At 43.3% G+C, this 14,335-nt stretch overlaps 1 protein-coding gene and 1 pseudogene across 1 annotated transcript; one reads left to right on the forward strand and one right to left on the reverse strand.

Moving 5' to 3' along the window:
* Positions 1-3,313: 3,313 nt before the first annotated feature.
* On the reverse strand, positions 3,314-4,459 carry LOC124652433. Its single transcript, XM_047191443.1, has one exon. The coding sequence runs from the start codon at positions 4,376-4,378 to the stop codon at positions 3,314-3,316; it is 1,065 nt and encodes a 354-aa protein (XP_047047399.1). The 5' UTR covers positions 4,379-4,459.
* Positions 4,460-8,338: 3,879 nt separating this feature from the next.
* Positions 8,339-13,819, forward strand: LOC124651887 (annotated as a pseudogene).
* The last annotated feature ends 516 nt before the right edge of the window (positions 13,820-14,335 follow it).

Here is a 14,335-nt window from a genome sequence, read left to right on the forward strand (position 1 = left end):
CTGAGCGCCGCTCCAAGGCACACCATGATCAGGATGCTAGCTCCAGTCACTCTCGGCGCTCCCAGCATGGGGCTGCTCGTTTCTTCACATGCATGTTCCAAATGTGCAAGAACAGGCAATGATGTTGCACATCGGACTCGGCTATGACTCGGGAGACACGGAGGCGCCGGAATGAATTCATGGCCTCAAGGAACCACCTCGTTCCTCCTCCCGGACCTGAGCTGGAGCCTCGTGGTAGCTCCTCAGTGGGAGATGCCTCTTCTCACCGATGAGATGCTTCAGAACTTCGACTACTCCGTGTACGCTCATGGTGCTCTTCCTACTAGGATGGCTCGTGCTCCCTCTCCTACTGCTGAGGATGTTGATGATAATGCGGGTGATGATGATGATGCGGCTGATGATGATGCACGCGAGAGCTCCTCCTCGCTTGGCTTTGGTCACTACTGATGGGTGCGATAGCATCTCTCCTCTTTTCTTCGCCTTTTTGGTGTTCCGATGCCAAAGGGGGAGAAGAGAGTAGAGTCTAGGACCACGGGGTTCTTTGTGTGCCACAAGCCATGGGAGTTGCCTTATTTGGATTTTATATGGCTTGTGCTTGCTTACTTTGAGTTTTTCAACAACTATTTGCTATTTCCAATAACTCATGTATGGATGTGTATGGACGACTATTATGTGTGCTACTCTATGTTAGGATGTTTATGTGTGCTATGCTTATATATCTTGATATGCACATCTCCATACCATGCTTGTTTCCTAAAGATATTGGGGGAGCTTCTCATGTTTTCACATGTGGTGCACTTTGCATTCAAACGCAAATTCTCCAAGTGCACACACTATGGGGGAGCTTTCGTAATATCTTATATGGAATCAAGGTTTAGAGCTCATCATAATATCTATTTGTGACTCTAGCTCGGTTTGTCATCGTATACCAAAAAGGGGAGATTGTAAGGGTATTTTACCCTTATCCATTATTTTGGTAACAATGACACCGTGCTAGTGTATTTGGACTAATACATGACTACTAGATGATTCCCGGGTATTAGCCAAAGAGGTATAAAGGTGTATCAATGGAACAAGAAGGCTAAAGGTGACCCCCATTTCAACAACAATCAAAAAGGGTTACGGGAGAAATCCGGTCACCTGCCCGGTCCAACCGGGCCAACAACCGGCCAGTCCGGCAGTACGAGCCGGTCGACCGGTCGGAAACCGGGCTCCACAGGAGGACCAGCGGGTCCGGTCTATGGCCCGGTCGGCCGGGCTCCGACCGGCGGGTCCGGCACCACGTCCGGTCGACCGCTCGGAAACCGGGCAGACAACCGGGCACCAACCGGACAAGCTCCGGGACGACGCAAAGATGCTCCGGTCACCGATCCGGTCCCGGCCGGCCTCACGGCCAGGGCTGTCCGGTCCGTGGTCCGGTCCCGGCCGGGTTTGTCGGGAAGAATGTCGATGTGGCAAGTGACAACGGCCGGATTTTGAAGAACACTATATATACCCCTTCTTCTACCTTGGAAGGGTTAGGCAACATACTATAAAGCTGTTCTTGAGCTCTCTCTCTCCTACTCCATTGCTAGAAACACCAAAAGCCTCGGATCTCCCTCCTCCTCCACCCAAACTCAAATCCCTCCGGGAATCACTAGAGGAGGACCCGATCTACCGTTCTACCAAGCCGAATCTCATTCCCCCTTGTATTCATTGAGAAGCTTGCTTCCTAGGGTTCCTTGGAAACCCTAGGTGGGCAAGAGGAGTCCGGAAGCATCCGGTGCGTGGATTTGCTCCGGGCAAGATTGTGAAGGTTTGGAGGCTACCTCAAAGTCTACCACAAGTGAGTGAGCTATTCCTTCGTGGGATAGGCTCCGGAGAATAGGGTGAGCCTTCGTGGCGCGGGGAATCCTTCGTGGGACCTCCACTCCTCCAAACGTGACGTACCTTGTTGCAAAGCAAGGGAACACGGGAATACATCCTCGTCTCCGCGTGCTATCGGTTATCTCTAATCGAACTCCTTACTTGTGATTTAAGCGCCTGTGAGAGCCTTCGTGCTTGAGTTAGTTGTATCCTCATATAGGTTGCTTCACCTAGTTTGCATTAGGCTCATCTTTATATTCCGCAAAGCCTAATATTGCAAAGAAAGAATTAAAATTTGTAGAAACCTATTCATCCCCCCTCTAGGTTTACCATCTCTATACTTTCACCGCTGAAGATGCCCTTAGGCTCATGCTTTGAAGTGGATTGCATTTGTCCTGTACTTGCAGCTGCTATGTCGCTTGCTCCTCAAGATTTGTCTCATGCCTCTTATCCACGGCATGACAGCGTGAACCCAAAACCACCAAACTCGTGCGGCCGGTCTGCTCCCCACGCACCTCACCGTCCATCCGTTTGTTCCACCACTCACCTCACCGGCTCACCCACGGCCACATGCCCACATGACTGGCTCTGCCACGGCCGACCCTGCCTGAATCCCCCATGCACTCCGTGTGAGGGCATATCTGAGATATCCAGAAAGCTGGCGGGGGTGGTTGCCCGTTGCGCGGGGCCGTGGATTCAAAATTAAGCCGAAACCGCGGCCTACGAGGCTCGACCGCTCGACACACGGTCATGGTTCACGCGTCGCCGAATTAATAAGGTGCTGTGCTTGCGCGCGCATTATTATTGTGCGACGTGTTACCGTAATGTTTGGATCCGACCCTGCATTTGCCACGCACGAATCGTATTTATCGGCATCTCCGACAAAATACCTGTTGTGCATTCGTTGCTCTCTCTTTATTTTCTTGCTAAGGGCATGTACAGTGCTGGAGAAGGCTGCCTTCTCTTGTGCCTTCCACGTCAGCAATAGAAGGCAATTGGAGGCCAAGAAAACATATCCTACAATGCTTATCTCTAGCGCTTCAACAGATTGCAGAAAAGTAGGGATCTACTGTAAATAGCATCATTGTGGACAGTTGTGTTGCGTTGATAATTGCAAATGATAGGTTTAGTCCATCAAATACAAATGGATCTTTTAGTGCAAGCGCTTGGACTTATATATATGTAATAATTCTTAACAGTGTTATACATGAAATAAAATACTACCTCCGGGTCCAAATACTTCTCAATAGACGCATATATATTTTAGCCTATATTTTGTTTAAAATTTGCGACAAGTATTTAGTGCCAAAGGAAGAAATTAAAAGGGCCGATCAACAAGTCATGGCGAAGATGAATTTATTGATATCGTCACTCTTATATAAAATGTACACATAAGAATTGCATACTACATGAAAGGTATACATATTAACCATGTAGTAAAATTGACTCAAAGTAATGAAAACAAATATTATTGCTCGCCAAATCGATCCCAGATATTCTCGACTAAATCTGACTTTAACTGAATATGTGTCTCTCGATCACGAATTGTGGCACTTCTCCGCAAGACATCTTGAAACACAGGGTGAGCACCCTGCATAACTTCAGGAGGTAGAACAGATGATATGTGTGGGTTGCGATTCAGATCTAAGGGAATGTTAAACGGTTTCCGTTCATCCTCAACTATCATATTATGAAGTATGACACATGCTTGCATTATAGATCCAATGGCTGCACGTTTCCAAAATTTTGCCGGACGATTGACAATGCTAAAACGAGATTGGAGTGCAGCAAAAGCCCGCTCGACATCCTTCCTTGCCCCTTCTTGAAACTTTGCAAATAATTTGTTCTTGTCATTCTGAGGAAGCGGTATTGACTTCACAAATGTAGCCCATTCTGGATATATGCCATCAGCAAGGTAATAACCGGTGTCATATTGCCTCCCGTTGACAGTGTATTGAACCCTAGGCGCCTCTCCTTTCAAAGTACTGATGAACAATGGTGATCGATTCAGTACATTAATGTCATTGTTTGATCCAGCAACTCCAAAATAAGCATGCCATATGCGAAGATCATATGACGCAACAGCTTCAAGTATCATAGTAGGAACTCCATGGTGACCTGTGAACTGACCCCTCCATTCCATTGGACAGTTTTTCCACTGCCAGTGCATACAATCAATACTTCCTAACATGCCAGGGAAGCCACGAGCATGACCAATTTCCATAAGACGAAGAATTTCTTGAGGCGTAGGGGGGCGCAAATATTCTCCACCAAAGACCTCAATAATACCTTGCGCAAATGCACTCAAACAATCCAATGATGTGCTGGCTCCAAGCATTAGCACCTCATCAAGCTGGTCAGCTGCTGTCCCATAGGCAAGCATACGCATTGCCGCTGTACACTTCTGGAGCGGCGAGAGACCCTCACGATTAATGGCATCTACTCTATCAGTAAAATAGGGTGACCAGTTGCTGAGGGCATCTACGATTCGCAGGAAGAGTGGTTTGCCCATGCGAAACCTTCTGCGAAACATCTCCGGCGTGTAGAGAGGCTTCTCACAAAAGTAATTAGCCACAAGCTTCTGGTGTGCTGCTGCATGGTCTCTTGGTATGTGCCTTCTTGGTCCACTTCGACGGCGAGAAGATTCTGCACTTTGTTCCTCAAGCTGAGTCTTCAACTTTCCTGCAATCTTCCTACCAATCGAGTCTAGAATTTCTTGTTCTGCCAAAAAATCTTCTAGTGTGTACGCCATAGCTGGATCTACATCATAGACTGCATCAAAATCGTCAGAGGAGCTGTCGCCGGATTGAGACATTGTCTATGTAAATTGCAAACAAAAGCTTGATGGTTTGGTGTGTAAGATTTATCCACGGCTGGGTTTCGTACATATATAGACTTTTTGACGTGAAAAGCAAGCAAACACATAGTACAAAAATCAGACTTGAAGTCCTTGTAATTCACGACACAATACTAGTACCCAATATTCCAAGACAAATACAACTCGTGAATCTCAGAATCTGCATCCAAAACAATGCAAACTCTGTTGATTTCCTTGAGACACACGGACATACCCCCAGTTTGGAACAAAACTAGGTAAGTATAAATACGATCAAAGGCAACAGAAATCGGATCCAACACACATATATGAAGCAGACTGGCATAACTTGACAAATTTAGAGAAGTAGTAATCCAACAAAAAGTCTGACACCTAGTCGTAGACTAACACAAATATGAATTATTCCTACAAGTTCAATTTAAACTCTGACACAAACACGGATACGAGTTTCATGCCTAAATCACTTCAAACTCTTGAAGCCCGACACCATCAGCCAGTAGATTGTGCGCCCAAATGTCAAGAGGCCTTCAAGTCAAGAGCCAGCACTACAAAACAAAATATTTATGCTAACTCATCAGCTAGTTACATGACAGTAAAACTATGTAGCCTGCTAATTTGTATCATGCGTACCTTTCAACTCTGATGATTTTTCCCCCACAATGTTTCCCGCATTAACGAAATTGCCTTCAAATGCTCGGCTTTCATATCATCAGGCATCCCACTAGTGTCATGTGTGAGGAGCTTAGTGTATTGCTCTAGCATTTTTGATTTTGTCTTCGCCTCCTTGTTCTCCTTTGCTGCCTCTAGGGCAAGCCGTGATGCCTCAACCTTATCTTGCGATATACGTTTCTGTACTTCTAGCACTGCAGTGCGATTTTTGCTAGCTTCTTCCTGAGCTTCAATAAACTTATTGAGCTCTTCCATATCCTTTGATACCTGCTTATTCTTGCCTTTGCCATCTCTTTCCGCCTTGGCCTTTTTGACCCCCATTGGAGGACGTGGAATGTCATCAGGAAATGACTTAACACCCACATCTCCCAGATCAGCCACATCGCGTTTCTTTGATCCATTGTTTTGTGCATTATAAGCAATCCACTTCGGAAATTTTTTGCATGCTTCCCAAGTATCCTTATGCAGAAACGGCCCATGGTCCTTCTCATACTTTATTTGGACCTTGTCCATCAAATCAGATTCACTCTGTCCACTAGAATATACTTGGCTTAACTCTGTATAAACAGCGTGGAAATCATTTACAATTTTGTTTACTCGATGCCAACGGCTCATGCATTGCTTCATTTGCCTTTTTCGAGTGTTGTCGGAGGTGTTGCTATTGTACTCAGCAGTCACAGCATCCCAATACTGGTCATTCTTCTTGTAGTTTCCACTTATAGCATCATTTGAGTTGCTCAGCCAAGCACCCATCTACATTGCAGAATGAAACCTTTGTTAATTATTGACGTATGTACATAGCCAGCCAAATGGAGTAATGAATGCAAGAAATTTAGAAACTTACCAATCTTTCATCCTCCTTTGTTGTCCATGTCATTCGTTTTTTATTGCTAGGTTCTTCATCATCACCATCTTCAAGATTAATACTCCTAGAATGTGTACGTTTATTGGATGCTCCCTTTTGGGTCTTTTTGGTAGCAGATGGCTGGGTTGTTGGTAATGGAGTGTGCTTGTGAAGAACTAGCAACAAAATTGTATTTTTGTGGCATGTCCGGATGGCTAGGAATTTGATGTGGAAAAGGGAAACTAGCAGGAGTCCGTAAAAAGTTTACATAACCTCCTGCTGGGTGAACATCATTTACCCTACACAAGGATAAAAGGCTCGGGTGTTAAAATAACGGGGTATGTTAACGGGCAAGAAGCCAGCACACAAAGCTTGATGATTTGAACTCTATAATTAGGGACGCCGAGTATAATTGCAAAGCACAAGACTAGATGGGCAGACCGCATCATTATCATTCGGTTAGCAACGAAATTAGATGGGCAGTGCATCACCAAATCAACCAGGATAATCAAGAGAAATAAGAAGAGATCTACACATCTAGTATAAAGAGAACGTGAGGCTTACCAATCTGATGGAGAAGAAAGATTGGGGCTACTAGCAGCTGCCCCATCCCACCAAACATGTGAAGCAGCGCTGTCGGATCCGACATAGTCCGGCCGTGGAGAAGCATACCCGGGAATTGGTGATGGAGAAACATGACTGCGCATGCTCAGAAACGAATCCGCTCCATTCCGCGCCGGCCGACGAGACATGCTCGGAGTAGCTAGTGGTGGCTGGGATGGATCAACGCTGGCGGCGGTAGGGTTTGTATAGCTCCTCTTCCTCTAATTTGATGTGAATATATGCCATCGAGAGTGGATTTAGCGCGGGGAGAAGAAGAATTTGGCGCGCCAAGGAAAATAATTTCGCGCCAGATGGGAAAATAGCGCCCGGAGCAGAAGATTTGGAAAATGCGTGGATAAGGGAAAGCAGCCCGTACAACGCCAAGATCTGCCTTCTCTTTCTTAACAGGAGAAGATCTCTTACGGAAGGGAAGACTTGAGCCTTTCTCGACTCTCTCTCCTCTCCACGTCAAATTTTGTCCTACGTGGCGCTATTAAGGGAAGGCTGACTCAGAGCGTTGTACGTGCCCTAAGACCAAGGCCCCTTCACCCGTTTCGATATACAAGGTCATTCCATATCGCGAGTCCGATTTTGACATTACAAACAACATGTGCCGAAAATATGGCACTGGGTTTCAATTTGGAATCAAATATTCTTTTGGTGGTACTCGCTCTGTTCCAATTTACTCTGCCCTCTTAGCCAAAGAATGGATGAGTAATCTGATACTCCCTTGGTTTATAAAAATATGTCTTAGATTTGTATAAATTTGTTGACCATTTCTAGAGAGATAATGCGAAATTAGGGATTATATCACCCACATATATGCAAATAAGTGAAGATTCAGAACGGATCATTTTGAAAACGCGACAAGCCAAACACTCACACCTGAGCTACACACTGTCGGAAGTACTCCCTCCGCTCGGATTAAATTGACACAGAGGTGCTAATCTTAGCATGTAAGTAGTGTTGACTCGCGTCAATTAAATGTGACCAGAGGTAGTAGTTACAATATTGACCTTTCTTGGGCACTTCATACTCGCTTGTAAGCATCCCACAAAACTTGCTAGAGGTCAATCAATCCAAATTACTGTTAATCAAACACGTTCTCGAATCGTTTTTGAAAGAAGTTACTCCCCCGGGTCCAAAATAAATTTACGTAACATCTTGCGCTAATTAATTTAGACATGAGGTACATATTTTGGCATGTAGTTAGCACTATTAAAAGCTTGTCACTTTAGGCTGAGACCGTATAAATAAATTTGATATACAAACATTGTGGAACTCATGCATATTTTTTTACTTAAAAAATGAAACCTTTCCTCGAGTTAATTATAAAAAAACTGCCACGAGCACACTTAATAATTCGAGCTTAGAAGGACTCTCCCGTCAAAAGAAATATTAGAAGGACTGAAACATAAAATTACCCACGCGCTATCGACGGGAGGAGAGGAGGGAAAGCAGAAACACCATTCAATCTGCTCTTGTTCCCACTTCGCCGGCCGCCGCCGCCGCCGTAACTGTGTTGGACTCTCCACAGAATCACCTACATGAGCACCGCCGCGGCTCCGGCGCCACCGGTGAGGCGCACGCGCAGCCGGCCGCCGTCTTCTGCCTCCTCCCGCAAGTCGGAGGACCCCTACGCCGCCGCCGGCGCCAACGGAAATGGGAAGACCTCTCCGAGGCTGGCCTCTCCCAAGCACCTCCCGTAAGCGCCTCGATGCTTTGTCTCTCCTTCCGACGTTCACCTCGGTACGTACCGGGATTGCTGAAGATTGGGTTTCTTTACTGGGTTTTGGCCAGAGGGGAGAGGACGGTGAAGAAACTGAGGCTGTCCAAGGCGCTGACGATACCGGAGGGCACGACGGTGTACGACGCGTCCCGGAGGATGGCGGCGAGGCGGGTCGATGCGGTGCTACTCACCGACGCCCAGGGCCTCCTATCTGGCATAGTCACCGATAAGGTGAATTCCTCTTCCTTTCTTAGTTATATGGTGGAGTTTTGTGGCTGGGATATGCTCTCGTAGTGGTTCTTATAGCTATGAAAAAGAAGAATACGATAGATCAATGTTGCGAGGAATGGACGATAGTATCTATTCTCGCCTTTCTTTTGAAAACACCGATGTCTGGATTGGATTCTTTGGTTTGGACCTTAGCACGTGGCCTTTTCTGTTAAAACAGAACAATTCTGAATTTTGCTACTTGCTTGCAAGCTAATTTTTGTGGCCATTGGATTTGTGCAGATGATGGTGTCGCTTGATTAGTTTTTGATCCCATGGGAGAAAAATGTAAATTGTGCTTAACAAAAAATAAGCCACCTTACAAATGGACGTCGCCCAGTTCTTTTTTTCTTTCGATTTAGGGCTTTTCATCAAGTCATTTCTTGACCAAATGTTGCCCACTCATTGGAATTTTGACTTGCTGCTGTGAATCTTTCCTTGCCTTCTCTTTTCCTTCTGTTAGGAAACTGGAAGCAGATGTTACCCTACTTGTTTAGTAGCAGTTTCTTGCTAAAACGAACTAATTAGTTCAGGCAAAACATGGATAGTTTGTTTTTGAGTTGTGTTAGCTAGTACTAAAATGAATGACAGCATAGTAAATTGGAAATACTTGATAGCCATATCATGCCAAGTGGCTCATGTCCTATGTTTACTGCTTTCAAGCTGATGTACTTTTTAATCTTTAATTGGGGTGTAGGATATATCCACACGAGTGATTGCAGAGGGGCTGCGGGTGGAGCAAACCATCATGGCCAAGATCATGACGCGGAATCCTTCTTATGTCACTTCTGACTCACTTGCAATTGAAGCATTGCAGAAGATGGTTCAAGGTATATCATAGTTAATATTGGCATTCCCATTATTGTGCTCGGTCTGCTAAATATTTTAGGATTTTACTGACAAAGAAGTTAACATTGACAAGGTATATCCTAGTTAATATTGACAAAGAAATTAACTGAACTTTCAGAAAACAGTTCTGCTGTCTGGTCTTTAACATATATGATTGTTTCAGATTAGTCATTTGTATTACCAGCAGTATCACATTCAAGATTAAACCAAAGACCAGAATGGTCCTGCTTTCCAAAGGATAGAATGGTCCAGTTTAGTAGAGAAACTGATACAACAAGTACTTGCCAGGAGACTGACTTTACAGAAACGAGCAAACAGCAAAATCGAAAGCAGTAGTATCACTCTGAATGATTTTTCACCATCTCTTTCCAGAGTATCACACTCAGTTATAATTAACTCAAGGGACTCGGTTGAACCATTGGGAGCACCTAATTACTAAAACTGGCACATGTGTGAATAAATGGATTTCAGTAATTGGTCATGTATTAGCAGATGATATATATCGTTTCACGCTGCATTGTTGCTCGAAATCAAGATAGTGCAATTGGCTTAGTCAATTGATTCATAACTGCCTTTCAAGCACAACCAATATATATTAGAACCCCCTTTACTTGCCGGAGCACTAACTTTGATGCAAGGGTGGCACTTCATCTCAACAACTGAAAGTGGAGAGTATCATGAAGAAATTCAGTTTACATGCAATGTGAATTGCTCGTGCTATTATTCTTAGTTAGTGAGGCTCTCTGCATGTACATGTTTAACTGTTAAGTTGCCTACATCCTAAAGTTAAAGTATAACTCATGATTTTTGGTGTTTCCATAAGAATTATATTTGAAGTTTCATTCGTTTAATATACAATCTTTGGTTGGAATACCATATTCAAATCGAATCATGTGATATTGGTGAATCATTGTGTGTCCAACTCAAGTTGCCCTTTTTCACACATGTAACGAAAACATGTAATTTAGGTAAATTTTAGGTGTAGTTAGCTGTATCCGTGTATCATTTCAATCAATAAAAAATGACTCCTGGATTTATTTGGTCGGGCATTATGGATTTCTGTGGAATGTTGCCGAGTTTCCGACATCATGAATTCAGTAGCATACTAGCAGATGTATATGTGAGCTTGTTGTTGTTTAATGTTCTTGCAGAGAGAAATTGTTTGGATTCATTCTTCCTTTCTCCACTAACATTATTTTTCTGTATGTTTTTTCACATTTAAGGTAAATTTAGACACCTCCCAGTTGTAGAAAATGGTGAGGTTATGGCTATGCTAGACATTGCAAAATGCCTTTATGACGCTATAGCGAGATTGGAAAAAGCAGCTGAACAAGGGAGTGCAATAGCAGCGGCTGTAGAGGGGTTGAGCGTCAACTGGGAGGCAATTTTACAGGTCTTGCTATGTACATATTTATATTTAATTTAAATTTCTTTGATCCTGGAAGTAGTACCCTGGTCCCTGGTGCATAATAGGAATGGTCTATATTGTGAGTAATAAGCATGATATGTTTATCTGTCTTAAAAAAAGTGTGTCCTTATTATGCTAATGTATCAAGTATATCATATTGTAATGCAAAGTTACATTGTATGTTTGTATTATGCTAATGTGCATATGTTTGATTTTCTTAAGCATGTTACTTGTCCTTACGTACCTATATTTTGGTGTAGTCTTGTCTTACCAATCACTTCAAGGTTTTAACTGTTTGCATACAGCTCCTTCTGCTTTCATAGAAACTCTAAGGGAGCGGATGTTCAAACCTTCTCTGTCAACCATAGTCACGGAGAGCACAAAGTACAGTATTTGTTTGTTTTGACTATTTTCTCTTAACTGTCAGCAAAATGTTTGGATACTGAGAGGCACTACACTTTCAACTTTCAGGGTAGCAATTGTCTCACCTTCAGATCCTGTGTATGTGGCAACACAAAAAATGCGTGAATTTCGAGTAAATTCAGTGGTTGTTACTACAGGGAACACGGTGCAGGGAATCTTTACGTAAGTAACCTGGAGTAGCACCATATGATTGTTATTATTGTTGTTAATAATAACGATATTGTTATTATTCCAGTTTCTTATAGATACGTGATTCTGAAATGCAGCTCAAAAGATGTTCTTATGCGTGTTGTCTCACAGAATCTTTCGCCTGAATTGACCCTAGTAGAAAAGGTTTCCCCGTCCTACTTAAATTTGTCTTGCTTGAAATGGCATACCATTTTGTATAATTTCTTATAACTTACTGTATTAATTGTGACTTTAAAGGTGATGACCGCAAATCCAGATTGTGCTACATTAGACACGACAATTCTTGATGCGCTACATATAATGCATGATGGAAAATTCTTGCACATTCCCGTTCTTGACAGAGGTATGATCTGATTCTTGTCTCAGCTGTGAATAGACCTTGAGTTCCTGGTACTTCATCTGGTACATATATTCAATTTCCTGAACAGAGGGGCAAATTGCTGCATGCCTGGATGTCCTGCAACTTACACATGCAGCCATTCAATTGGTGATCCCTAACTCCTTCCAGTCCTTTTCTTATGCTCTGCCAAAGATTCCTATCCTAAATTTTAGAATATAATTCTTTATTTTCAGGTTGAAGGAGGCAGTGGGACTGCTAATGAGGTGGCAAACTCAGTGATGCAGAGGTTTTGGGACTCTGCTCTTGCTTTGGATCCTCCAGATGATGAATTTGATAGCCGTAGGTTCGTTGATGGTACTTTGTGGATTTTGCTTTTTATTTGTTTTTTCCCTAATACAGTGCTCTCATACCTGGATCAGCGAAGCATCCTTAATTGTGGCATCAGAGTTTGGGGATGGAAAGAGTAGTATATATCCTCCTATTATTGGCAATTCGTTTGCTTTTAAGCTTCATGACCGGAAGGGGCGTGTGCATAGATTTACTTGTGGTACGTGCTCGATTGATAGTTTGCACAAATATGTTGATGTTGTTTCATGGCTCCAAATATAACCAGTTCTTAACTTGTATAATGTTGATGCTACAGGCTCGGAGTCCTTGGACGAGCTTGTGTCCTCTGTAAGGCAAAGATTGAGTATTGTTGATGGAAAGGATAGCATACAACTCTTGGTAAACTTAACTATTTTGGATGAAAGCTTTCCAATTTTACAGTAGGCTTGTAGAACTACAGAGATTAAGTGTGTCTGAGTCTGATAGTAAATGTGAAGCTTTCGATTTTTCTGTCTTGTCAGTGATGAAATCAATGCCTTTCACTTTAAAGAGGAAAGTGATCCTTATATGCTTATATGTTATATGATTCTTGTGTTAGCATCAGCACTCTTTGTACCTCATTGGCGATGCTACATATAGATTGCAAGAGTCATCTTTTCAGCCATCATTCATTAACTCCCACTTGATAGTAAAATATTTGCCTGCACTGCCTAACTTATTTTTTTAATCCTGATGTTGAATGTAGTATGAAGATGATGAGGGTGACCGAGTGCTACTAACTACTGATACCGATCTTGCTGGTGCAGTGCTCCATGCCAAATCATCTGGGCTGAAGGTATTCTGCATTATAGGATGTAGATACTGTGAATTCCAGGAGTATTTGGTGTTTGCTTTCTCCAACTCATCGAAGTGAAAATTCCTGTCAGGTTTTGAAGTTGCATATTGAGGACGAGTTAAGTTCGAAAGCAGAGGTGGTAAAACCATTGCAGGAGCTAGCACCTCCGCGCAGGAGCGGGCTGTCTACTGTTAAATTTGGGCTTATGGCTGGTACAGTTGCTCTTGGTGGCGCAGCAGTCATGGTGTACTTGAAACGATCTAGGGTGTGATTACCAGACGGATCAATGATTTTCCAAAACCTGCATTTCCAGCAGCTGACGTCCATTCGCTCTAAAACTTTTTGCTATGCTGGTATCATTGTGTACCAAGAAACGGAAGCGTGGAGGCAGTCTACTTGTTGCAAGTTTCTCAGGTGATTGAAAGGTCTAATATTGGGCAGAAGGAGCTGCTTATCTTTGCCCTGCCTCCACATTTTGCAGAAATATCAATGATTTCATAGTTGCAGGCTTCCGATGAAGCATGTAAACATCATTGGAAATCCTAGTTCATACTTTGCACTCGTTTGTAGATAAACAGATGATGTTAACTCTTTTCGGAGCATAACAGCATATGGGTTTGTGGCAGTTTATCAATCTTTGAAGTACAAGAAACAAGAATACCCTGTCTCTTTTTTCTCATCGGCTGACCTGTGGCTAGATTCTTGTCTTCTTCTTTCTTTCTAGAACACTAGATTCTTACATTATGTGTCAACCAACTCAAAACCGTTGCTAGACTCCTACAGACCACAACAATTATTATCAACAAGTTTTGTCATGAAAAGTCAAGGCTACAAACAATTCATGTATGACTTAATGTAAGTCCACAGTTTAAAAGTAAATGCCCACTATTATTTGATCATGGGCCCCTCAAAATCTTATCTGTTTCCAGTAGAACAGTGTGCCCCCTAATTAACCCTTTGTACATGTGATGGATTGATGATGAAGGAATGATTAGTAAAAAGGGCTTGGGTTAGTGTGTGGGTCAAGTTATGGTTGCTGGCTGCACATGTTAGTGGCCATCCTTTTTGTTGAGGTGGTTGGTAGTTTCTTAGAGCATCTCCACTCGTCCCCCCGAACAGGCCCCCGGCGAGCGTTTTTTCCATCCGGACGGCGAAATTCGGCCCAGTCGCG

This window comes from Lolium rigidum, chromosome 5 (genome assembly GCF_022539505.1).
Source record: "Lolium rigidum isolate FL_2022 chromosome 5, APGP_CSIRO_Lrig_0.1, whole genome shotgun sequence".
Taxonomy (NCBI): Eukaryota; Viridiplantae; Streptophyta; class Magnoliopsida; order Poales; family Poaceae; genus Lolium; species Lolium rigidum.